The sequence below is a fragment of the Salvelinus fontinalis genome, chromosome 21 (genome assembly GCF_029448725.1).
Source record: "Salvelinus fontinalis isolate EN_2023a chromosome 21, ASM2944872v1, whole genome shotgun sequence".
Classification (NCBI taxonomy): Eukaryota; Metazoa; Chordata; class Actinopteri; order Salmoniformes; family Salmonidae; genus Salvelinus; species Salvelinus fontinalis.
In genome coordinates, this window is record NC_074685.1 from 6,388,625 (window position 1) to 6,412,740 (window position 24,116).

Sequence of the window (24,116 nt, forward strand, 5' to 3'; positions counted from 1 at the left end):
TGCGAAGAGTCAGTGACAGACAGAATAGTCTCTCGAGGTAGTTAGCTGGCTACCAAGTGTGAGATTTGGTTATGGGTTCCCAGAATGGTGAGTGCTTGGACAGGCATCATGGGTTGAGCAATGATGTTAGTGTATCAGAGATGGATTACTGCTGGGGTTAAAGTTGGCCGTTGGGGTAACATCGCTTTCCCTGAATGTTGCCTTTCAGAAGCTAACAAATATAGGCCTCTAGGCTTTAACTCAGTGGATGAACATCACTGTCTGTGTGGGTGTTTTAGTGTGATAGAGAAGATAAATACTGGGACATTGGGTCTAGCAGGCTAAGTCCAGGACGGTGGATGGGTAGTTAACAACTAGGGCTTTAGCTCAGTGGGATAACACTGTCAGTACATACTAGAGCTGGGACAATAAACCAAAAGTTTAGACACCAACCATAACATATCGCTGGCATTTTGCTGATACTGTTCATTACGATAAAGCCTATACTAGAAAAATGTGATGTTTTAAATTAAATACATTTGTTAATATGGGTGACTGTTAATCAAACTAGTAGTACGTAGTAGTTTAAAGGATCATAAAAAATAAAAAACTGGTGCACATTAATGTTATAAACGTATCTTTCCATTTATCGTTATCACATCAATTCAGGCAACTTAGCATAATATGGACATTTGTCCATATATCGCCCAGCTCTAGTACATACCCCGTTGTATTCTTCTCTGGCAGGCTAGGGGCCAGCTAGGTTTCTGAGGTAAGACCTAGAGCTTTAGCTCAGCGGGCTAATACTGTCAGCAAGTACCCGGTCTTGTTCTTGTCCAGGAGACTGGGTGCCATGGCTCTGAGATAGGCACAGGTACAGCTGAGCAATAGGATCACTGTCAGCAGGCTCTGGAAGTTAAATATGGCAGACTATAGAGGGAATGAGAGCGGTTATCGCTGGTTCAACATCCATCATCTTTCTAGGATGCATTTATGTCTCCACATAAGCAGGGTAGCTAAATTATTTTAAATTATTATTTAATGTAATGACATAGCTATTGTAAAGTCATAAAATTGTTTAGTTCGATCACAGCTAAATACAAACAGGCTACTTCAAGTCTGTTACTACAATTGGATGTTGGAGGTTTTTTAAGTTGTCACAGGTTTCCAGGTTTATGTAATTGTGCTAAACGCTAGCCTCGACCTTTCAGTGGGACACGTTCCTGACAGTTTGAGGGAAACCTCGTCTTAACAATAATACACAAAACATACCTTAATGCGGCGATTGAAGTTATTACATCTATGATGATGTTTAAGACTTTAATTCAACAACTCACCATGTCGGAGGTAGGTCCGCTAACTAACTAGCTGCCACCTCACATTTCCCGTAGCGTCGCACACAGATGACGTGAACGGAACAAGAGACGAACTGAAACCGCGGTGCTTTGCCATCAATAATAATAACTATCAATAATGACATTTTCATTAAACTAAATCAGCCTGCTTTTCTGTTTTAATTGGGTCCCTACACAGGCTCCAAAGGATCCTATGAGGGCGGGACATTTCCTGGCGACAGTAGTCCTTGCAGTGCTTCTGCCGTTAAGGAAACTTGTCGGCTGCAGATATAATGATGTCTAGCTTCTAGGACACTTGTACCGTTAATAACTGTGTCTATAAATGCTACAAAATCCACCTTATTCACAATAAGTGTATCCAGATCACATGATTAACATATAACATTTGCAACTGGTTGTGGTTCATCCACCGCCATATCTTCTTCGGAACTGTGGCCTCTTGTCCCTTCAACACTTCACCACCTCCACATAGGGAATTTGCTGTACAGCCCTGATCCTTGTCAATGGCCCAGTCCCAAAACCTAGACCTCACTTTAGTCTAGTCTACCCGAACCCTACAATAGTCTGATTAATCAGGCTGTAATACACAATTCATTGGTATATACAGCCTGAAACGAATGCCTTCAAAATCGCGTATATGTTCCTTACAAGCCAGAATGTTGGATACAATTATATTTAAACTTACTTTACCGGTTCTCTGTGCGCTTTGTCCTTCAGCTGCTCGAAATTTGAGGCAAAATATCCATAGGAAAGTATTGTTTACATGACTTTTTAGAGAGCCGGTAGGTATTTGTTTTGGTTCGGCACCTAGGTAAAGTTAGTTTTATATATTCTCACCTCAAGAGCTATTGAATCAAGCATGCCAAGACAATGAGTGTATATCTGAATCAGGGTAGGATGTAGAACAATCCATAGCTATGTTAGCCAAGATAATATCTGAAGCCAAGATGGTGCATTTACATTCTCCTTCTCTCCTTTAATGGTGTTGTTTTAGTGACAGAATCTATTAATTACCAAGAGGAGAGGGATTGAGGAAACTCGGAGAACAGAGGTTGTTTCAGGACCAGTGTGAGCAGGAAAGAGGAGGGACAGAAAAACACACATTTTAACAGAGGAGTGTGGAGTTTTCAGTCTGTGGCAGTGGCACTAAGTGGTGGACAAACTCATGAATTGTGACTTTGTTAGATGGGTAGGAGAAGCTAAAGCCTGCTATTACAGAGTTGTACATAGCTGTGGATTGTTTGGTGGCTGAAATAGAAGCACCTGTGTTTAGTATTTTCAATTTCTCCTGTTCTTTTGAAGTTCCTGTGCTCTCTCTTTCTGTCATTGTGTCTGTCATTATTCAGAGGTTGTGCGTGCATGTGATTGTGAAGGTGTCTGTGTGTTTTATTACAGATTGTGTGTGTCTGTTTGTCAGTCTGTCTGTCATTACTGGCCGGCTGGTGTGTGTCTGTCAGTCTGTCTGTCATTACTGGCCGGCTACTGTGTAGATGCTAGGGGGAGATAGTACAGATGTTACTAGGGGTTAATGAATGACTGTACAACAGGGTGGGTTAAGCTCCATGGTCCACATTTACAATACTGCACATCTAAACTTACATCACGGTCACTGAGCTCTACTGTGTGCAACTTCTTGGTGTAACAGAGTATAGGCCCAGTGAGAGTCTGAGGGGAACCGTTAATTACTCTCCTCTCAACTCTCCTCTCAGCTCCGTAGTTAGGAAGGAAACATAAGGGCCTGTTACAGTTTCTGAAGCTGTGATGACAAATCCAGTGGGGCTGCCAGTCACTGCCTGATGGTTTACAGATCCAAACCCCCTCAACACCCCTCTCTAATCTATGACAGGAACAGGTGTGAAAGGAATGTGGTGAAGGCAAAGTATGCCACTGTGACTATAGTCATTAGTTTAACTGAAGTAACTAGCAGATGGGTAGAAGTTTCTCTCCTCTCAGCTCCGTAGTTAGGAAGGAAACATAAGCGCCTGTTACAGTTTCTGAAGCTGTGATGACAAATCCAGTGGGGCTGCCAGTCACTGCCTGATGGTTTACAGATCCAAACCCCCTCGATACCACTCTCTAATTACCCCCCTTGATACCCCCCCCCCACACACACACACCCTTAAGCCCCCCAAACCCTATCCAGGTCCCTAGCAGACCCATCCTGTGGGTTCGGTACAGTCTTTGATAGTGCAGCTGCTAAGTTTTTTTTGAGTAAATACAGCAATGCTATATAAAAAGTGTTTATGAAAAACAACTGCACTGTGGAAGTACTAGGATAGAGGTATTTGTGTGTGAGAAGTAGTGTATTTGATGGTGGTTTGCTGGCTTGTCCAAGGTGAGGCAGAGCATTTTACTGTTTGGCTGTTGTCTAACGCAGCCTGTGCTACCTCCCTGCCAGGAAAATTATGAAATAATGTCTGTGGATTTTTTTCTCAATACTTTGTTACTTAAACAGAATTACAGACAGTTGTTTTTCTGCAGGTGTGTGTGTGTTAGATGCGTGTGATGGTGTGTGAGGTCTGTATTTTCTCAGAGTCAGATACTTCCTGTGAGTGGAGGGGGCGGGACTTAGGCTCTGTTTTTTTGTTACCGCTGACTGGCGGACATAACACATGGAGAGGAGCGGGTAAACAAACACACACACACACCTATCTAAATAATCACCTGAATCTCCCTCCCTTCCTTCCTTACAACCTACCTCTCACCCTCTGTTCATGTCTGTAGTATCAGAGGATGCAGAGAGGGAGGAGGCAGAGGAGTTGGAAGTGCAGACAGAACGTTACATCCAAGACCTCCAGCAGGCCCTGAGTGGGACTGGAACCTCCTCCACTGACTACAGCTTCACCTTGACCTCTAACCCCGGCCTATTCCGTGAGTGGTGTGGCAAGTCATAACATAGGCTGTGTTTTCTGCCCCAAAAAGTTAAGCGATTTAACGACTTTCCAGAACTGTAACCCTTCCCGAAACGTAACCCTTGGACATGATGCTTAAAAATGCTAATATCGGAACCATGACGTGACAATATTAGCATTTGGAAACAGTGCCAGGGAAAATAAAACCAAAGCATGGATTGCTGTCAAACCTTGTCCAAAGACTGTTCATAAGGTAAGGAAACCAAAATATTTCCTTAAATGTTTATTTTAGCAAGATAGTCATTTGTCATGTGATATCGAATCTGTGTACAGTTTCAAATACATTTTCAGGTTAATGTGATTTCATCATGAGAATCAACACTTATGATGTTTTTATATGATGTTATCTTTAAGAGACGTTAATGGACGTCAGACTAAACTGTGTAGCCGAAAACCTTATGTCGTATCTTATATCATATCTCATGTCCTCATATTTTTCTCAGGACCCTCTAACAAGCACTTATTGAGCTCTAACTAGGACCCAGGAAGGCATTGAGCCCATGAAGGCATTGAGCCCAGGAAGGCATTGAGCCCAGGAAGGCATTGAACCAGGGAAGGCATTGAGCCCAGGAAGGCATTGAACCCAGGAAGGCACTGAGCCTAGGAAGGTATTGAACCCAGGAAGGCATTGAGCCCAGGAAGGCATTGAACCCAGGAAGGCATTGAACCCAGGAAGGCATTAAACCCAGGAAGGCATTGAGCCCAGGAAGGCATTGAACCCAGGAAGGCATTGAGCCCAGGAAGGCACTGAGCCCAGGAAGGCATTTAACCCAGGAAGGCATTGAGCCCAGGAAGGCATTGAGCCCAGGAAGGCATTGAACCGAGGAAGGCATTGAACCCAGGAAGGCATTGATACCAGGAAGGCATTGAACCCAGGAAGGCATTGAGCCCAGGAAGGCACTGAGCCCAGGAAGGCATTGAACCCAGGAAAGCATTGAGCCCAGGAAGGCATTGAGCCCAGGAAGGCATTGAACCCAGGAAGGCATTGAGCCTAGGAAGGCATTGAACCCAGGAAAGCATTGAGCCCAGGAAGGCATTGAACCCAGGAAGGCATTGAGCCCAGGAAGGCATTGAACCCAGGAAGGCATTGAACCCAGGAAGGCATTGAACCCAGGAAGGCATTTTAATGTGGTGAAGTACCACTAGGCTCTAGGAGGTTGCCATTCATTAAGAGTGTCATATACCTGTAGGCCAGTGGTGTGATGTAATACCGGTATGTTATTATCGCAACCTTGGGAAATTCGGCTTGCAGCTTCACATTATATTAAAACACACAAGTCAGTCAGGCAATCATACCAACAGCAGGGTTGTATTGGTACTACAGTTGATGGATCATTCAGGAGTGTTTGTTGTTGTTTCCGAGTGCTAACATAAGACTCTGTGATGTCATCCTAAGTTATTCATGTCTTCCTCCCACTCTGTGCTTTGACAGGAAAATGATCCTCATCACGTTGTAAAGTAGAATACAGTACTATCACTATGGAGGTAAACACACACACACAGCCAACTAACAGCTTAGTGACGGTCAGTGTGCTCAGAGGTCGACCACGCGCACACACACACACACATCTGCTTCGTGCTGTGTTGCCATAGTAATAATGTAATGATAGAATGGAAATCCTAGTGCATGTGTTTCAGTAGAAAATGGAAATGAATAGAATTGACTGTTTCAGAAACGAGAGTTTTGGACAAGGCCATTCACAGAACACACTGTGGTGTATCATCCCTGAGGAAAAAGCGCCTAACATTTTTCTGTTGCTCAACAGTTAATAATAAATATTAATTAATTCATCATAGAGATATGACTCATTATTATTGAAGGGTCCATGTCTAATGTCTGGTCATTCAGCCCTTGCAACAGCACAGTGTGTGTATGTGTGTGTGTGTGTGTGTGTGTGTGTGTGTGTGTGTGTGTGTGTGTGTGTGTGTGTGTGTGTGTGTGTGTGTGTGTGTGTGTGTGTGTGTGTGTGTGTGTGTGTGTGTGTGTGTGTGTGTGTGTGTGTGTGTGTGTGTGTGTGTGTGTGTGTGTGTGTGTGTGTTTGTGTGTGTTTGTGCCTATTGTGTAACTTTTGCAGAGAGTGAGGGTTTAAAGACACCAGTTGTAAGGAAATGAAGAACCTTACAAAACCCATGTAGAACCATATACTGTAGAACCATGCAGAACCCAATAGAACCCTGTAGAACTGTCCTGGACTGGGAGAGTTAGGAACATCTGGGTGGTTATTGGGTAGGCCTTGATATAAAGATTGGAACGTGATCTTCATGTTTTTACTGCACATGACTGTCCCAGAGCATCAGCCCCAGGACGGCTCCCACATAGCTGTGAGTGGATTATCACTATTACCGTACCAGCAGTGATCAGTTTATCATCACAACAGCAACATGCGTTTGACTATAAACTCCCCATAGCACTCACTTCCGTCATCATGAAGTGCTTTGAGAGACTACTCAAGGATCATATCACCTCCACCATACCTGACACCTTAGACGCACTCCAATTTGCTTACAGCCCCAATAGGTCGCGATCACACTGCACACTGCCCTAACCCATCTGGACAAGAGGAATACCTATGTTAGAATGCTGTTCATCAATTACAGCTCAGCATTCAACACCATAGTACCCTCCAAACTCGTCATTAAGCTGGAGGCCTTGGGTCTCGACCCTGCCCTGTGCAACTGGGTCCTGGACTTTCTGACGGGCCGCTCCCAGGTAGTGAGGGTAGAAAGCAACATCTCCGCCCCGCTGATCCTCAACACTGGGGCCCCACAAGGGTGCGTTCTCAGCCCTCTCCTGTACTCCCTGTTCACCCATGACTGCGTGGCCCTGCACGCCTCCAACTCAATCATCAAGTTTGCGGACGACACTACAGTGGTAGGCTTGATTACCAACAACGACGAGACGGCCTACAGGGAGGAGGTGAGGGCCCTCGGAGTGTGGTGTCAGGAAAATAACCTCACACTCAACGTCAACAAAACAAAGGAGATGATCGTGGACTTCAGGAAACAGCAGAGGGAGCCCCCCCCTATCCACATCGACGGGACAGTAGTGGAGAAGGTGGAAAGTTTTAAGTTCCTCGGCGTATACATCACGGACAAACTGAAATGGTCCACCCACACAGACAGCGTGGTGAAGAAGGCACAACAGGCTGAGGCTGAAGAAATTTGGCTTGTCACCAAAAACACTCACAAACTTTTACACATGCACAATCGAGAGCATCCTGTCGGGCTGTATCACCGCCTGGTACGGCAACTGCTCCGCCCACAACCGTAAGGCTCTCCAGAGGGTAGTGTGGTCTGCACATCGCATCACCGGGGGCACACTACCTGCCCTCCAGGACACCTACACCACCCGATGTCACAGGAAGTCCAAAAATATCATCAAGGACAACAACCACCTGAGCCACTGCCTGTTCACCCCGCTATCATCCAGAAGGCGAGGTCAGTACAGGTGCATCAAAGCTGGGACCGAGAGACTGAAAAACAGCTTCTATCTCAAGGCCATCAGACTGTTAAACAGCCATCACTAACATTGAGTGGCTGCTGCCAACATAATGACTCAAATCTCTAGCTACTTTAAAAATTAATAATTGGATGTAGTAAATGTATCACTAGTCACTTAAACAATGCCACTTTATATAATGTTTACATACCCTACATTACTCATCTCATATGTATATGCTGTACTCTATACCATCTACTGCATCCTGCCTATGCCGTTCGGCCATCGCTCATACATATATTTATATGTACATATTCTTAATAATTCCTTTACACTTCTGTGTATAAGGTAGTTGTTGTGAAATTGTTTGATTGCTTGTTAGATGTTACTGCACGGTCGGAACTAGAAGCACAAGCATTTCGCTACACTCACAGTAACATCTGCTAACCATGTGTATGTGACCAATAAAATAGGATTTGATTTGATTTGAAACAGTCATATATGGCAGTCTTTTGCCACCTAGTCATTAGGATCCCTCAGATCACTGATATTGTGCAACTTTACATTTGATGTGGCATTTAAGATTACGAATCCAGCATTATTATAGTATGTGAGTAATGGAATATTGTTCTTCTCCTCCTGCCCCCCTCTGATGTGTCTTTTCTCCTGTCTTCTCCTCCTGTCCCTCTGGTGTGTCTTTTCTCCTGTCTTCTCCTCCTGTCCCTCTGGTGTGTCTTTTCTCCTGTCTTCTCCTCCTGTCCCTCTGGTGTGTCTTTTCTCCTGTCTTCTCCTCCTGTCTTCCTCTGATGTGTCTTTTCTCCTGTCTTCTCCTCCTGTCTTCCTCTGATGTGTCTTTTCTCCTGTCTTCTCCTCCTGTCCCTCTGATGTGTATTTTCTCCTGTCTTCTCCTCCTGTCTTCCTCTGATGTGTCTTTTCTCCTGTCCTCTCCTCCTGTCTTCCTCTGATGTGCCTTTTCTCCTGTCTTCTCCTCCTGTCTTCCTCTGATGTGTCTTTTCTCCTGTCTTCTTCTCCTATCTTCCTCTGATGTATCTTTTCTCCTGTCTTCTTCTCCTGTCTTCCTCTGATGTGTCTTTTCTCCTGTCTTCTCCTCCTGTCCATCTGATGTGTCTTTTCTCCTGTCTCCTCCTCCTGTCCCTCTGATGTGTCTTTTCTCCTGTCTTCTTCTCCTGTCTTCCTCTGATGTGTCTTTTCTCCTGTCTTCTCGTCCTGTCCCTCTGATGTGTCTTTTCTCCTGTCTTCTCCTCATGTCCCTCTGATGTGTCTTTTCTCCTGTCTTCTCATCCTGTCCCTCTGATGTGTATTTTCTCCTGTCCTTTCTCCTGTCTTCTCGTCCTGTCCCTCTGATGTGTCTTTTCTCCTGTCTTCTCATCCTGTCCCTCTGATGTGCATTTTCTCCTGTCTTCTCCTCCTGTCCCTCTGATGTGTCTTTTCTCCTGTCTCCTCCTCCTGTCACTCTGATGTGTCTTTTCTCCTGTCCTTTCTCCCGTCTCCTCCTCCTGTCCCTCTGATGTGTCTTTCTCCTGTCTTCTCATCCTGTCCCTCTGATGTATCTTTTCTCCTGTCTTCCTCTGATGTGTCTTTTCTCCTGTCTTCTCCTCCTGTCCCTCTGATGTATATTTTCTCCTGCCTTCTCCTTCTGTCCCTCTGATGTGTCTTTTCTCCTGTCTTCTCCTCCTGTCTTCCTCTGATGTGTCTTTTCTCCTGTCTTCTCCTCCTGTCTTCCTCTGATGTGTCTTTTCTCCTGTCTTCTCCTCCTGTCCCTCTGATGTGTCTTTTCTCCTGTCGTTATTTTGTGTTAAGAAGAGCTTTGTGTGTGTGAAGATGTGTGGTCTCTCTTTATATGTGTGTGTGTGTGTGTGTGTGTGTGTGTGTGTGTGTGTGTGTGTGTGTGTGTGTGTGTGTGTGTGTGTGTGTGTGTGTGTGTGTGTGTGTGTGTGTGTGTGTGTGTGTGTGTGTGTGTGTGTGTGTGTGCGTGTGTGTGCGTGTGTGTGTGTGTGTGCGTAGTGTCACAGGTCTAAACTACCCCTGAACCGACTGATCATTCTCTCTGAGACCTGCTTTGAAAACCACCTCCAGAACCAGCATGTGGATCCATTTACACCAGGACTGTGTGTATGTGTGTGGCATGGCTATGTGTGTGTAAATGTGTGTACAGTGTGTGTGTGGCATGGCTATGTTTGTGTAAATGTGTGTATGTGTGTGTGTGGCATGGCTATGTGTGTGTAAATGTGTGTATGTGTGTGGCATGGCTATGTGTGTGTAAATGTGTGTACAGTGTTTGTGTGGCATGGCTATGTGTGTGTAAATGTGTGTATGTGTGTGGCAGAGCTATGTGTGTGTAAATGTGTATACAGTGTGTGTGTGGCAGGGCTATGTGTGTGTAAATGTGTATACAGTGTGTGTGTGGCAGGGCTATGTGTGTATAAATGTGTGTATGTGTGTGGCAGAGCTATGTGTGTGTAAATGTGTATACAGTGTGTGTGTGGCAGGGCTATGTGTGTGTAACTGTCTGTATGTTTACGGCAGTTGAGGTTAATGGTTTTCATCCCCAGTAGATGGACCAGTGTAAAGAGAGAACCTGTATGATCAACCCGGGACACAAACCTGTGTTCACAACAACAACATTGGACTTGACCTCCTCTCCCTCTCTCCACTTTCTATCATCCTGTTATCTGGTTACCAGTCACCTCACCACCTCTACACTACCACTGTGAATTCCTCACAGAAACAGCAGTGGTTACAGCAGTGGTTGTGACTCATATAGGAGTAATCCAGCTTAACTTAGGACACCACAGTGATGTAGTAGCGACAGGCTATCTAAATTGCTCCTAATTCTCTCCAGTAGTTAATAATTGAATCTGAGTCACAGAGAGCGAGAGAGAGGGAAATCGAGAGAGTCTGAAACAGTAGCGTTTCTATGACAACTTATGGAAGCTCTGCCCAAGTCAACATTCCGTAGCCAACTTGGTGCGATCCATCATGATACCGGCCAATAGTGTTCTGGGCCAAATCATTGTTGACCAATCGTTTTACTGCCCATGTCTTTACCGGCCAATTAAGTAACTGTCCAACTCGTTAGTGTCCAGCTAGCTTTACTTAGGCCTGTTAAAGTCCTAACTAGGGCCCTGAGGTTTCCCTTGTCAGGTCACGTGGTCAGGAAGAACTCTAGTATTCAATGTAATGAGAGAGATTAAAGTAGATGTCACACGTCCAGATTTGATGGATGACCCTATGTGGTCCTATGTGAGCCTATGTGACCGCTATGTGAACCTAAGGGTCCAGTTGTCAGGTCAACCGGTAATGATTTATGACCCCAGCCTGATTTATGACCCTATGTAATGATTTATGACCCCCCTGATGGTTAGGTGGGGGTCTTTGGGTAAGGGTCCAGTTGTCAGGTCAACCGGTAATGATTTATGACCCCAGCCTGATTTATGACCCTATGTAATGATTTATGACCCTATGTCCTGTTGTAGCAGGCCTGCCCATATTTGGGCTTCCGGTCAGGACATCCTGGCCGGGGTGGGGGTCTTTGGGGTAAGTGTCAAGTTGTCAATGTCGTAAATCAGAAAAAGATCATGATTTATGAACCTATGTAGTGATTGATGCCCCAATGGTTTGTAGAAGGGGGGCATGCCCATATTTGGGCTTCCGGTCAGGACATTCTGATGGTTAGAGGGGGGCTTTTGGGTGGTAAGTGACCAGGTGTCATGTCAAACTGTTCCTGGATGTCTAGTGTTGGGGGGTTGTTAATGAACATTTCAAAGAGGCTGGCTTTGCAGAAGCCTTATAAAGCCCCAAAACAATGCATGTTTAAGATTGTACAAGATAAACCCCCTGAATATTAAACAAAAATGACACATATGTCAATTTATGGTATGTTATGCTCGGCTTGTCATGAACCCAGTGAACAAAGCATTGAGGAAGTTCTGTGTGAAGCTCCAGAATGTTTTAAAGGATTTTTGGGTACGAGTGAGGGCCCTATGTCTTACATATTCCAGCCGGAGGATTCTACGGTAAAGATCTTCAACGCCTGTGGCCCCAAACCCGTTTATCAGGCAAAACCTGGGAGTTTTTCTCCTGCTCTGGGCATGAGAGAATGGCTAAACATCCGGATGGCTCTTTGTAAAATTGAACAGGTCCTGAGTGGCACAGCTGTGCCAGGCTATGCGTTGGAAGAACAGGTCTTCGGACGCAGTGATCTCAAGGCTCTAAGAATTGCTTCAATGGACTATAACCCGGACAACAAAGTGACAATTTTAGCCTGTCAAGTTTATGATGCGGGTAATGCTACAAAGTCTGTCAATTCTCCAGTAGCATCCAGAGCATGCAAAGATGTCAACTTTTTTATTCCTGTGTTTAGTTTTAAATGGGTTGATTATCCAATTTTCATAACACTTATGAATAAGCTGGACATTCTCTTCAAAAATCGCGAACAGTTAAGACGCTGGCCTCGACTTTTCTTGAGACATAGCCAGGACCAAAAGGCCCGACGTAGGATTTACCCCTGGAGTGAAAACTTAGCAAGTGTTGATGAGCCTGGCAAGAGATCCCGGCATTTTGATGACCAACTGGACACTGACAATGGGGGGTGGTTGCATCAGATCCCTGGATCTGTAAGAAAGGCTTCGTAAAATACCTTAAGAATGTAAGGCTATAAAATGTATGTACTAAATATTTTGAATGAAATAAAATGGTTTTTAAAAACAGAATCTCACCACGTTATGAACTCTCGCGTTTGTTCACGCTTAGCGCAGTCTGTCCCTGAGAAAAAAAACTTGCGCAATGTGCGCGCGTATGGGCGTGCTTGTGCTGTAGTGGCTGTGTGTGTGTGTGTGTGGGTGTGTGTGTGTTTCAAAAACAGAAAAAGGGGGGCGAGGTGTTTGTTAAAAAAATACCCTTGCATCTGCGCTCAAGGCTCTCTCTCTCTATGCATGGGGGGGGGGGTCGTTTTGACCCCAGGTTTACACTATCAGGCCAAACAGATGTCTAAAAGTCATTCAGCCCAGCGCTGTCGAGACCTCCCCAGCCCCAGCATCTAGATGCTAGCCCCCGGAGATTTTAGAATATCAAAAGATACCTAATGTTTAGACGCCACCCAATACCCTATGTTTGAACCAAATGGCTGGTGTTTGAACCACATGCCTTAGGTTTCAAAGATAACTTTTTAGGCTGTTTTAGCGCGAAAAATACGACACCACTAGAGTCCGACGGCTACAAAAGCTAAGCAAAACAGGTCCCCCCTGTTAGCATCGTTTTCGCGCATTTACCCTACAGCATTCCTCCAGGAATAGTTATCGGACGGACCCCTTTAAAAAAGATCTGGTAAATACCCTCCTGATGGATATTTCTCAAGGTTAGTTCTTGAAATAAATATTTACATATGCTATATATTAGATTTGTTTGTTCTTGGGAATTGTTTGAAAACGTTGTATGTTATAGAAATATTAAACAGGTCTTAGGGCCCGGATTCTTAACGTATAAAATGTCAATATTAGCTAAAATGATTAGATCTTTAATATTATCTAATGTTTTTTTTAGATTCTCAAACCTTCACTCAGATTCTCCGAGATATAACTGAACTCGAACCGGTCGTAGGGTCTCCGGAACAAATTGTTTACATCCCAACGCCGACCCTGAATTGTAGTAAGTAAGATTCCAAGAATTCCTTAAGAATATTTATACCTTAAAAACAAAAAGTATCGGTGTCTTATATTAAAAGTTATTTTATGTGTTTACAGCGGAAATACCTCCTAGAACGGGTGCCATAGGGAGTCTACACGGTTTCTGTGAAGGATATGCCTACGAGACAATTGTGCCCTACTCCCAGGATGTATTTACACAGAAGCCGCAAACAGAGACTTTAAACGGCCTGTCAACTCCCCTGACCCAGGACCTCTGGACGCCCCCTATTAAACACCAACGGACAATCAGGGCCCAGATCCACAGGTCCGCTTCACCCGAACAATACTACTGGGAGGGTATTCACGAGACAGCGTTACAAGGACAAGGTATGAATCAATTATAATTTATATATATATATATATATTTTATTTTTATGCCTGAATATGTTTAAACATGTGCTAATGCTGTTTTTTTTTTTAAATTTCAGGCTCACAAGCTACAGACCAGGCAGATGCTATAATTAGGGTTGCCCAAAGACATGTTCCCGAGTTCTCAGAGCTTCTTCAGAACAGCCCTCTTCAAAAAAGCCGAGGTATTTAATTAATGTATTGTTAATATATAGGCTTATATCTGAAATGTATTTTACATTTTTATCAAACATATTTTAGGGTTAATAACCTATTTTTTCTGTATGTATTATTTTTAATGCAGACTCCTCGCCTGCTTATAAAGACCTCCAAGAAGCTACACATCTAGATCCCGAGGAGGCGCCAAAGACCCCAGTCACCAGAACAGCGAAGCCTGATGATTTCAAAGTTTTAAATGACATTTCTGAGGTAGACGATTTGATGTTCTGTGAAGTGGCCAACCTTATTGAAGCGGCCAATTCTGGTGCGGCAAAAGCCTCTTGTGAAATAGACCAAGCCGTGCTTTTCAAGGCTTTTACACAGGGTTTAAAATCACGAAAGGCTTTACTTCAACGTCGTATGGGTATTCTATTCGAACATCAATACAATCAGGATGTGTCATTCTGGCGTAGAGAGCTTCCCCGCATGTTAAACAACAGTAGGGTTAAAACAAGCAAATACCTCCGTTAAAAAACACATATGTAAAAAAAACACAAGCACACACATCCTTAAGTAGAGAAATGGCGCCCCCTATAGACCTAAGCGAGACAATTGAAACCCTCTTAGCGGAAATCCCTACAGAGCTCCAAGATATAATTAACCATATGAATGATTCTGGGCTAATTGACATAGGGGCTATAGATGAAAACCTATTATCCCAGATTCCCTCCGAACTCATTGAAATTATTACACGTATGAATGAGTCAGGGTCTGCAGATGAAAACAGGTTATCACAGATACCCGAATCAATCATATCTTTAATTACCCAGATGAACGAGAGCCCAAGGTTTAATTCTGCACCCCCTACACCTCTAAGCCATCCTTTAACACCCTTGTTCGAAGAGGAAACCCAATACGATGTTTTTGAACAGCTGAACAAATGTCTATCAAATCTGGATCGGGAAGGTCTTGATCACAATGTACAGAACGAAAGCCCTAGGTTTAATTCTGCACCACCTACACCTCTAAGCCAGCCTTTAACACCCATGTCTGAAGAGTCTGAAACCCAATACGATGTTTTTGAACAGTTGGACGATTGTCTAGCAAATCAGGATGGGGATGGTCTTGATCGCAGTGAACATGTTTTGTATCGAAATAAATTCCACAATATTGAGGTTCGACAGTTTTTCAATTTCGCATGGGGGGGTCAGATTCGGGAATATGCTGTGTTTTACGTAATGCTTATGGACACTTTGAATGAACTGGTAGATAGAGTTAGAGCTTATAGCCAACCAAGGGATACCTTACAGTTGGAAATTTTAGGAGACAGTCTGCAGAGCCGTGTGTCGCTTATTTTAAATAGGGGTGAAGCAGATCTTGAACAATTTGTTAACCTGCTAGAACGCCTTGTTCAGTCAAATTTAAACGTGCTAGCAGATAGGACCCTCGAACTTGTAGTACAATTAGTCCGGCCACCCCAAGGAGGCGGCGGGCAGAGACGTAAACTCGATAGCCTGATGCAGTCCGAAATCATAAGCAATAAAAAGGCCTACCTCATAATCGTTCACAATCATGGTAATAAGCTATGCTTTGCCATAGGTTTGGCCCACTTACTCAGCCCAGGATGTACAGAGCGCGAAGCGTTACAGAAAGCTCAAGAGCTACAAAAGGCTGTGGGTTTAGGTATACAGGATGCTGTGGCTTTCTCAGACATAGGCAAATTTGAAAACTTTCTGAATATCAAGATTGTGGTTTTGTACCACAGCAGGGCTAATGACGCGCTCCTGAAGTTCCAAAATATACAAGAGCCACACCCTAAGACTATGTACTTTTATGTGCAAAATGAGCATTACTATGCCGTAACTAACATCACCGCATTTTTAGGCGCCCCATATGTCTGTCCAGCCTGTCATACCGGCTACACCCGCAAGGGGGGGCACTCGTGCCGTTATAACTGTTCAGTATGTCTGGATAAACATTGCCCTATGCAACCGCTAAACTTGACACCCTGTGAGGATTGTCACCGCACATGTCGTTCAGCCTACTGTTACGAAAAACACAAAACTGAAACATGGCACCCCAAGGCCTGTAAATCTGTAAGCATTTGTGACATTAACAAGAAATGTCCAAAATGTCATTGCAATTACAACCTTAAAATAGACAGCCCTAAACCCCATGTTTGTGGAATCATACATTGCCCAATCTGTAAAGGGCCCTTGAAAAGCAGAGACGCAGAAGTTGTTCAAGAAGTACCACATGAGTGTTACATTCAGCCCCTGGCAGAAGATGAACATACAGAGAAATATGTTTTTTATGATTTTGAGACAAATCAGCAATCCGGGGTTCACTTGCCTATTTTTGTATCTACCATGACTTTCACCGGTGAAAAGTGGTCGGCCGAGGGGCCCGATTGCGCCCGACTCTTTCTAAAACATTTTAGAAAGGCCCAGTACAGAAACTTCACGTTTATAGCACACAATGCGCGCGCCTATGACTCCTATCTGCTTCTGAACCCTTTGATACAGCAAGGCGTGGCGCCCAGTGTCATTGCTCAAGGGAGTAAAATCTTATGTTTTGTTGACCACGCCTTCAAACAGAGATACATTGACAGCTTAAGCTTCTTACCCATGAGATTGGCTCAAATGCCAGAGGCCTTGGGTTTTGAAAACTCGGTCAAAGGCTATTTCCCCCACTTCTTCACATCTGAGGAGAATCTACATTATATAGGAGCTTATCCAGCCCCCGAAATGTACGGTTGTGATCAAATGTCTACCAAAGAGCGTGAGAAATTCATGACGTGGTACGAGACAGTAAGACATGGAACTTTTGATTTTCATAAAGAGATGGAATCATACTGTGACAATGACGTGGTTATACTACGTGAAGGATGCCTCAGATTCAGAGAAGAGGTAATCAAAGATGCAGGCATTGACCCCTGGAGCTGTACAACTATTGCATCCGCGTGCATGAAAACCTATCGTACACACTATCTAACTCCAGCATCTATAGCGATCCCATCGCCAGACAACTACCGACGACAATTCAAGGCCTACTCTAGTGGCTCCATTCAATGGTTGGAGTACCTAGCCCAGGATAAAAATGTTTTTATCCAACATGCTTTGAATCGGGGGGAGAAGGCTTTTGGGCCTTACCATGTAGATGGATACACACAGATTGACGGTGTTGAGACAGTGTATGAGTACAACGGTTGTTTCTTCCACGGTTGTAAATTATGCTTTGTCCCCCAGGCCATGTGTGTCCTAACCCAAAAGACTTTTGGGGAAATGTACCAAGAGTTTCAAGACAAACTGAATTCTTTAAAGGCTACATACGGGTTAAAAGTTGTGGTTTTGTGGGAACACGAATGGACAGCCCTGAAAAAGGCGGATCCTCATGTTCAGGCCTTCCTTACCCAATATGACCCTCCAGAGCCCCTGGAACCGAGACAGGCCTTGTTTGGAGGCAGGACCAATGCTTTGACATTGCGTTATGTAGCTCAACCCGACGAGACAATAGGCTATGTAGATTTTACATCCCTATATCCTCATGTAATGAGTTCCTCATGCTATCCTATAGGGCATCCTGAAATTATTCACAGCGACTTTGACGAACCCCAAAATTATTTTGGTTTAATCAAAGCGACTGTCTACCCTCCTAGGGGTCTGTTTATACCTGTGCTGCCTTACAAGGGGTCTAAAGGAAAACTTTTCTTTCCCCTTTGTCGCACATGCTGTGAAAACAACAACCAGGAAAACCCATGTGATCACTCAGATCAAGAAAGAGCCCTGACAGGTGTCTGGGTCACCGTTGAATTCTCTAAGGCTTTGGAGAAGGGGTATCGTGTGGCCAAAATCTTTGAAGTGTGGAACTTTTCCAGGAAATCAGACACACTTTTTAAAGAGTACATCAAGACCTTCTTGAGATGCAAGCAGATGGCTTCAGGCTATCCAGCATCGGTTACAGATGAAGAAAGTAAAGAGAAGTACATTCAAGACTACCATGACAGAGAAGGCATACTTCTTGACCCTGACAGAATACAGGTCAACAAAACCAAAAGAAATGTTTCGAAATTGTACTTGAACTCCCTTTGGGGGAAGTTAGCGCAGAGAAGCAATATGCTAACAACTTCGATCATTAAAGACCCGGAAGAATTTTTGGAATTTGTTTTTTCGGACCAATACGAAATTTCACATTTTTCATTCTTGAGTCAAGACATTGCCTTGGTGCAATGGCGGCGCAACCCAAAGTGGGTTCTACCCCCAGGTAATGTAAATGTGTTTCTTGCAGCATTTACCACAGCCTATGCCCGACTTGAACTGTACACCCTCATGGAACAGCTTCAGCGGCGGGTTCTTTACCACGACACAGACTCTGTGGTCTATGTAAGCAAGCCGGGGGATTGGAACCCCCCACTCAGCAACTATCTTGGGGGTTTAACTAGTGAACTCGCCGAGGGTGACCATATCACAGAATGGTCCTCATGTGGGCCCAAAAGCTATGCTTTTAGGACTAAAGACAATCACGTGGTGTTGAAAGCCAAAGGCGTGACTCAAAACTACGAAAATGCCCCGCGTGTAAACTTGGAATCAATCACGCGCTTGGTCGACGGGTTCGTAAATGACAAGAATAGTGACTTGGAGATTTTGACCTCCTACAACAAAATAGTGAGGGATAAAAAGGGGTTCCATCTAAGAAACGCCCCACTCACTAAAAGATTCAGGGTAGTCTATGACAAGAGACGGCTATTGCCTGACGGTACCACATTGCCCTTTGGCTACTGACTTAGGCTACAAGCCCCAGTGTGTCTTAAAGGTTAAGATATAATGACGGCTGTCGAGGATTTTGACCCCCGTTTAAAACTGCCCTTTTCGGCCTTAATTGCAGGCCCATCAAACAGTGGTAAAACTTTTTTTGTAAAAAGTATTTTAGAGAATTCTGAACATGTGTTATCTCAAAAGCCTGACAATATTGTATGGTGTTATTCCTGTTACCAACCTCTGTATGATGAATTATTGAAGACAATAAAAATCAAGTTTGTTGAAGGAATACCCGATTCTCTGTCTGATGATCAACTTCTCCCCCCACATATACACAATCTGCTTGTTTTGGACGATATGCTATTTGCTGGTAGCGAACATCCAGAAATTGCAAGAGCTTTTACCCAATATACTCATCATAGAAACCTGTCCGTGCTTTACTTGGTCCAGAATGTGTTTCACCAAGGTAAAAATAGCCGTACCATTAGCTTGAATGCCAACTACATGGTATTGTTTAAAAATCCTAGAGACAAACTGCAAATTAGCACTCTAGCTCAGCAGATGTACCCTGGAAGGAAATCATACTTTATGGAGAGCTATGAGGACGCTACCAAAGAGCCATTTTCTTATTTAATCGTGGATTTAAAAGCAAATACTCCAGAACAGCTTAGGCTACGTACAGGCCTGTTTCCGTGGGAGCGGCCTGCTGCATACCTTCCTAAAAAGTAAACGCTATGTCTCTGCGTTTAAAAAGAAACCTGCCCCTTTTGACAAGGCTAGTTGGGTCTACAGCTAAAGGACGGAAGGCCATCTTGGGTAGTTGTTCTTCAGATCTCATATTAGCCTTATGTGAGATTGCTTTGAATCTTCTCAAAGGGCGCATTCCACTCACCCTGAACCAATTGAAAAAATTAAAGAGACAAAAGACCGCGATCAAACTCTTTGCCAATAAAAGGGCCAGTCTTCAAAAGAAAAGACATAGTATACAACAGTCTGGAGGTTTTCTCATACCTTTACTCAGTATAGCTGTGCCCTTCATCACCAGCCTTATTGCTGCCAGACGTGGGGGTTGAACACGCGGTGTGATGGCCACTAAAATGTACTTGGTGCCACAACAAGAGTTGGATAGACTTAAAAATCAAATGCAGGGTCCTGAAAATATCAGACAAACAGCTGAAAATGATTTGGATACGGCCATGAAGGATGTTTTGAACCGAAAAGGATTGAACCCTTATGATAAGATCCAAAAATACACAAACCTAATGCAAAGATATTTGACTCTGGTAAAGCAAGGGGCGAGAGAGAGCAACCATTTAACACTTTCCCTACCGGACCCTTTAACAGATGTCGAACCTAACGATAGCCAGGCCCCGGTAAGGCCTGTACCGGCGCTCTTACCTAGTGAAGATCCTATGTCTGGTGAAGCTCAAATGCCTTTTGAAGATAAAGTTATGCATGACCTACTGACACATGTGCCTTTACGTAACCGGAAGAATGTTAAATACATTATGAACAAGATAAAAGACTCAAAGGGATTAGCTGCTTGGAACGATTCTGGAGAGTTTATACTTCAGGGCGCTGTTGTTAGGGGTTCCCATATGGTGGACTTACTTAAAAGTACCACGGCTGCCCACAAGGTTGCTGATGACCGAAGGCCTCCCGGCTGGCGTCAGTTTCTTAAGGCCCTGGCAATCCTGAACATTCCCCTCTCGGGTGTACCCAACCATAAGCTTCGTCAACAGATTCAAGCTTTAAAACAAAAGCCTTCAACGAGATACAGCACCCCTAAAGATGCCCCAACGACACCGCCCCCCTATGAAAGCGATGATGCTAACTCATTTACTCCCATGAACGTCTCAGGACCTTTTCCTAATCCCGATCTCTCGGCGTGGTTAGACTTTTGAAAATGACTTTTGAAAATGACTTTTGAATGACTATGATTAAATTCAATAAAATGTTTTATTTGAAAAATAAGCAATTTAACATTTGTGGCATTCTTGAAACATATGACGTGAGCATACGCCTTGATTACGCGTTCTTAAACGACACACATTTGAACACTTTTGATATTTTCTAACAAAACAAGATACAAAGTCATCATTACTTCTTAAATCATCCTTATAAAGAAACATAACATCTTCAAAAGAAACTCCCCGGGCTCTTTGGCACAGGTAAAATACACAGTGGTGACCGCATGTAGTGGAAAGGTTATCTTGCACTTGTTTGATGCTGTAGTAGATCTTTGAACCGTTTAGGGTCAAAAAATCTTTAATAGATTTAGGGAAATGTGAAAAACCGGGGGGAAAGCCATAGGAATCAAAAAAAGTTGAGATTTTTCTTCCACCTTCCTGTTCTAATGTCATAGCTAGCCAATGTTCACCAGGCATGTGTTTAGGATGGGTATTGACAATAAACATTGCAGGCCTCTCAGGCCATATCTCAATAGGTAATTCATCACAAGCCATCACTCCACAAAATTGTTTTCCAATCAAGCGGCTCATGAGCCCTTCCAACTCTTGGGTATTCATGTCTTTGCTCAAAGGTCCTTAATAATAATCCACTAAGACCTGTCTTCGGGCATTCACTTCCAAGATTGAATCAGAGCATGCGTAAACAATCATGCTAACTGTACAGGTTAAAGGTGTACGGAAACGCATTTCCAGCCTGAGGTTACCTTGGGACATCACAGACAGATTTCCTGAGGTGTCATCATCAGGTGATAAATTGAAAGCATACAAAGTGTAACCCTCTGCAAAATCATTTCTGTCAATAGGCAAAGAGAGATCTTTTAGATGCCTCCCTGTGGCCAGGAATAGATTGTAAAATTCTCGCACAGATATGTTGTTGTTAAATTGGGGTTGGAAAGCCTTAGCAGGAACCTGACGTCCGTCCTGACAGAGAGCTACATACTCTGCATTGAAGTGTTGAAAATTAAAGGGGTTTTTATCTAAACTCCCCGTATTAGAGGCGTGATCAACCAGACCTATAACCACATATCTAGGTAAAGGGCCTAGAAATAGGTTTTCTTGACTGCAGATTCTACTGCCCACAGGTATGCTAAAGGTTTTCATGGTAATTCTTTGGAGAGGGTAAAGGGCATTTCCTTTCATCAAAGCATGTGAGTGACCCAGGCGTACTGCCGGAGATACAGACACTTTTTTTATAAAAAGGGTGGCCCCCAACACTTTCAAACTAAAATCCCCGTCTTGGGGAGACATCAGGCAAAACTCATCCTTGGCCCTGGTTAATTTTAATCTTAAATCAACAGAATTTAGGAGCAACCGTTCTTGAAAGAAAATGTCAGAGTGTATAGGGCCTAGCAAATGAAACTCTCGAGATTCGGCGCAGTAGCGAGCGCGTGCCGCTAGGCCTTTGTTCGCCCCCGTGGAAGGGTCTGTCGATTCCATAGAGACTCCTGCAGTATCCTTGCTAAACAACCCGGCGCTAAATTGTGTTTTGAGAGTGTCTTCGGAGTAGTTTAGCAAACACTCCATGATGGCTCTATATGGGTATGTGGCGCTGCTTTGACTGATTAGGCGTTCACCCAAAGTCACATCCACTTGGGAGAAGATGGTGGCCAAGGGGTAATTAATGAGACTCACTTTGGCATCGCCTGCAATATTAGACCCATCTCTTTTGGTCACTTTTAGACGTAAATGCACCAAGGTGTTGTTGAGGTCCAGATAGTTGTCACCGTGTCCTGGTATGAAAAATTCGATAGGCCCGTTATCTGTAATAGCCGAGAGGGGGGCTATCTCCACATAACTGGACCTGTCTATTGAATGCTGCGTTAACGGTGCCGTGAAAAGATCGAGTTCTGTCTTTATAGCTTCAGAGGACATTCGGTGTAAAAGAGCCATGTCACTTATTCTTTTAGAAAATACTTCCTAGTATTCTTTTTGGTCCAGACCTCCTCACTTTACCACGTCTTTGACTTACTGAGGTTCTTTTAACAGTTAACCTCCGCTTTTTAGGTGCAGGCCTGCGTCTTAAACCTGGGGGTCTCTTTTTAGGCCTTCGAGACAATATCATAAGACCAGAGCCTTCTTGATGCTCCACCTCTGGTGACGCTCTGCGGGTCATAGCATTTGCTACAACCTCACTTACTATATTTTTAGCCGCGGATTTTAAGTGTGGTTTGGCTATGCTGAAGCCTCTCTTCATAAACGGTAAAACCATCCTAAAGAGGTTACGAAATATACCCCCTATCCCCGCACCATACATTGTCGGTGATCCATGATATCCTGGTAGTCCATTACCAACTTGATCCACATAGTATGAAACATAACGGTTGGGGTCGAGCTGAGGGTGCTCCATAACCCTTTTATTTGGTATTATGTTTATAAATATAATACCAAATATTATATATGTAGAGAGGTTTTGGTGGGTCTAAAGTGTAGTTTTACAATAGTTTTACCATATGTAAATTCAATGTTTTCGTTCTGATCCGTTTTAAGCTCAACCAGAATGTTTTCAATATATTTCTTGCTGACGGGTACGTAGTGCGGCTTGTCATAATTGACAGTGACGATGTCCCCATCCTTTCCGTCTATATGAACTGTTCTCAGGAGGGGCACACATGTGTCTCCGACCCTTTGATAGGTTATGATGTCGGTATACACAAATATGTTGTAAAAGCCTGCATGGATATCGGCAGGGAATGGGAATAATTTATCTTTCACATACGTCCATTTATTGGGACCCATCCCCAACATGTAGGATAAATTACCGCTGGTCTTTATACCCCCGTTAGCAGGCCCTGAGATTTGTATCCTTTTATGGATTGGATTGTAGAATAGGAATATTTCCATCTTGTTTAGGGTTAGGTGTTCATTCAACTCTGAGACGATCCTGTCGACGGTTCTATAGAAACCTTTTTTAAGCTTAATAAGTTTCGCAGGTTCCGATAACTTTTTGCAATAAAAATCACGGTCCTTATCTTTGATATTATACCAACTATGGGGGTATGTAATCTCGCTGAGACCTACTTCCCAAGCCTCGGATAACTCTATAGGCTTTGGAAAATTGGTTGTATAATTCGAACTCTGATTATTACGATATATATGTGCAGACGCATTACTGGGGAGAGTCAGGTAGAAGCCGCTGTGTTCCATGATGCACTCCTGTGTACACGAGAATGAGGAGCTAGTTATCAGGACTGTGGGTTTAAATTAATCCCCGTTGCCTCCACCACATCATGCTCCAATACCCAGCTGTTGAACTTTTGGGGCCAGTTTTTCCAGCGGACCAGCAACCATTTTTTACCCTTTTCTCTCTTCTGATCTAGAATCTCCTCCACGTGAAAGACTTTGTCTTTACCCAACTGGACCTTCTGTAATTCCTTTTCATAAAAAGATCCCTCTATAAGCTCCCCGTCATAATCTTGTAATTTGTAGACAGAGGGTATGCGTGGCAGACATTCTGTAACGGTAAACAACTCCGAGCTAAAACCTTGTTCGTAT

At 43.8% G+C, this 24,116-nt stretch overlaps 1 protein-coding gene and 1 long non-coding RNA gene across 2 annotated transcripts; both read left to right on the forward strand.

Annotated features, from left to right (window-relative positions):
- The first annotated feature begins 12,677 nt into the window (after window positions 1–12,677).
- On the forward strand, window positions 12,678–13,587 carry LOC129818088 (uncharacterized). Its single transcript, XR_008753904.1, has 3 exons — window positions 12,678–13,062; window positions 13,248–13,352; window positions 13,448–13,587. It is a non-coding gene; the product is annotated as an uncharacterized LOC129818088 (long non-coding RNA).
- Window positions 13,588–13,610: 23 nt separating this feature from the next.
- On the forward strand, window positions 13,611–18,943 carry LOC129818087 (uncharacterized). The gene is made up of 3 exons (XM_055873648.1): window positions 13,611–13,717; window positions 13,819–13,923; window positions 14,043–18,943. The coding sequence occupies exon 3, from the start codon at window positions 14,479–14,481 to the stop codon at window positions 18,676–18,678; it is 4,200 nt and encodes a 1,399-aa protein (XP_055729623.1). The 5' UTR covers window positions 13,611–13,717; window positions 13,819–13,923; window positions 14,043–14,478; the 3' UTR covers window positions 18,679–18,943.
- The last annotated feature ends 5,173 nt before the right edge of the window (window positions 18,944–24,116 follow it).

What these genes read in the sequence shown, in the direction of transcription:
- LOC129818087 (XM_055873648.1), top strand. Translation starts at nt 14,479, where the DNA reads ATGGCGCCCCCTATAGACCTAAGCGAGACAATTGAAACCCTCTTAGCG.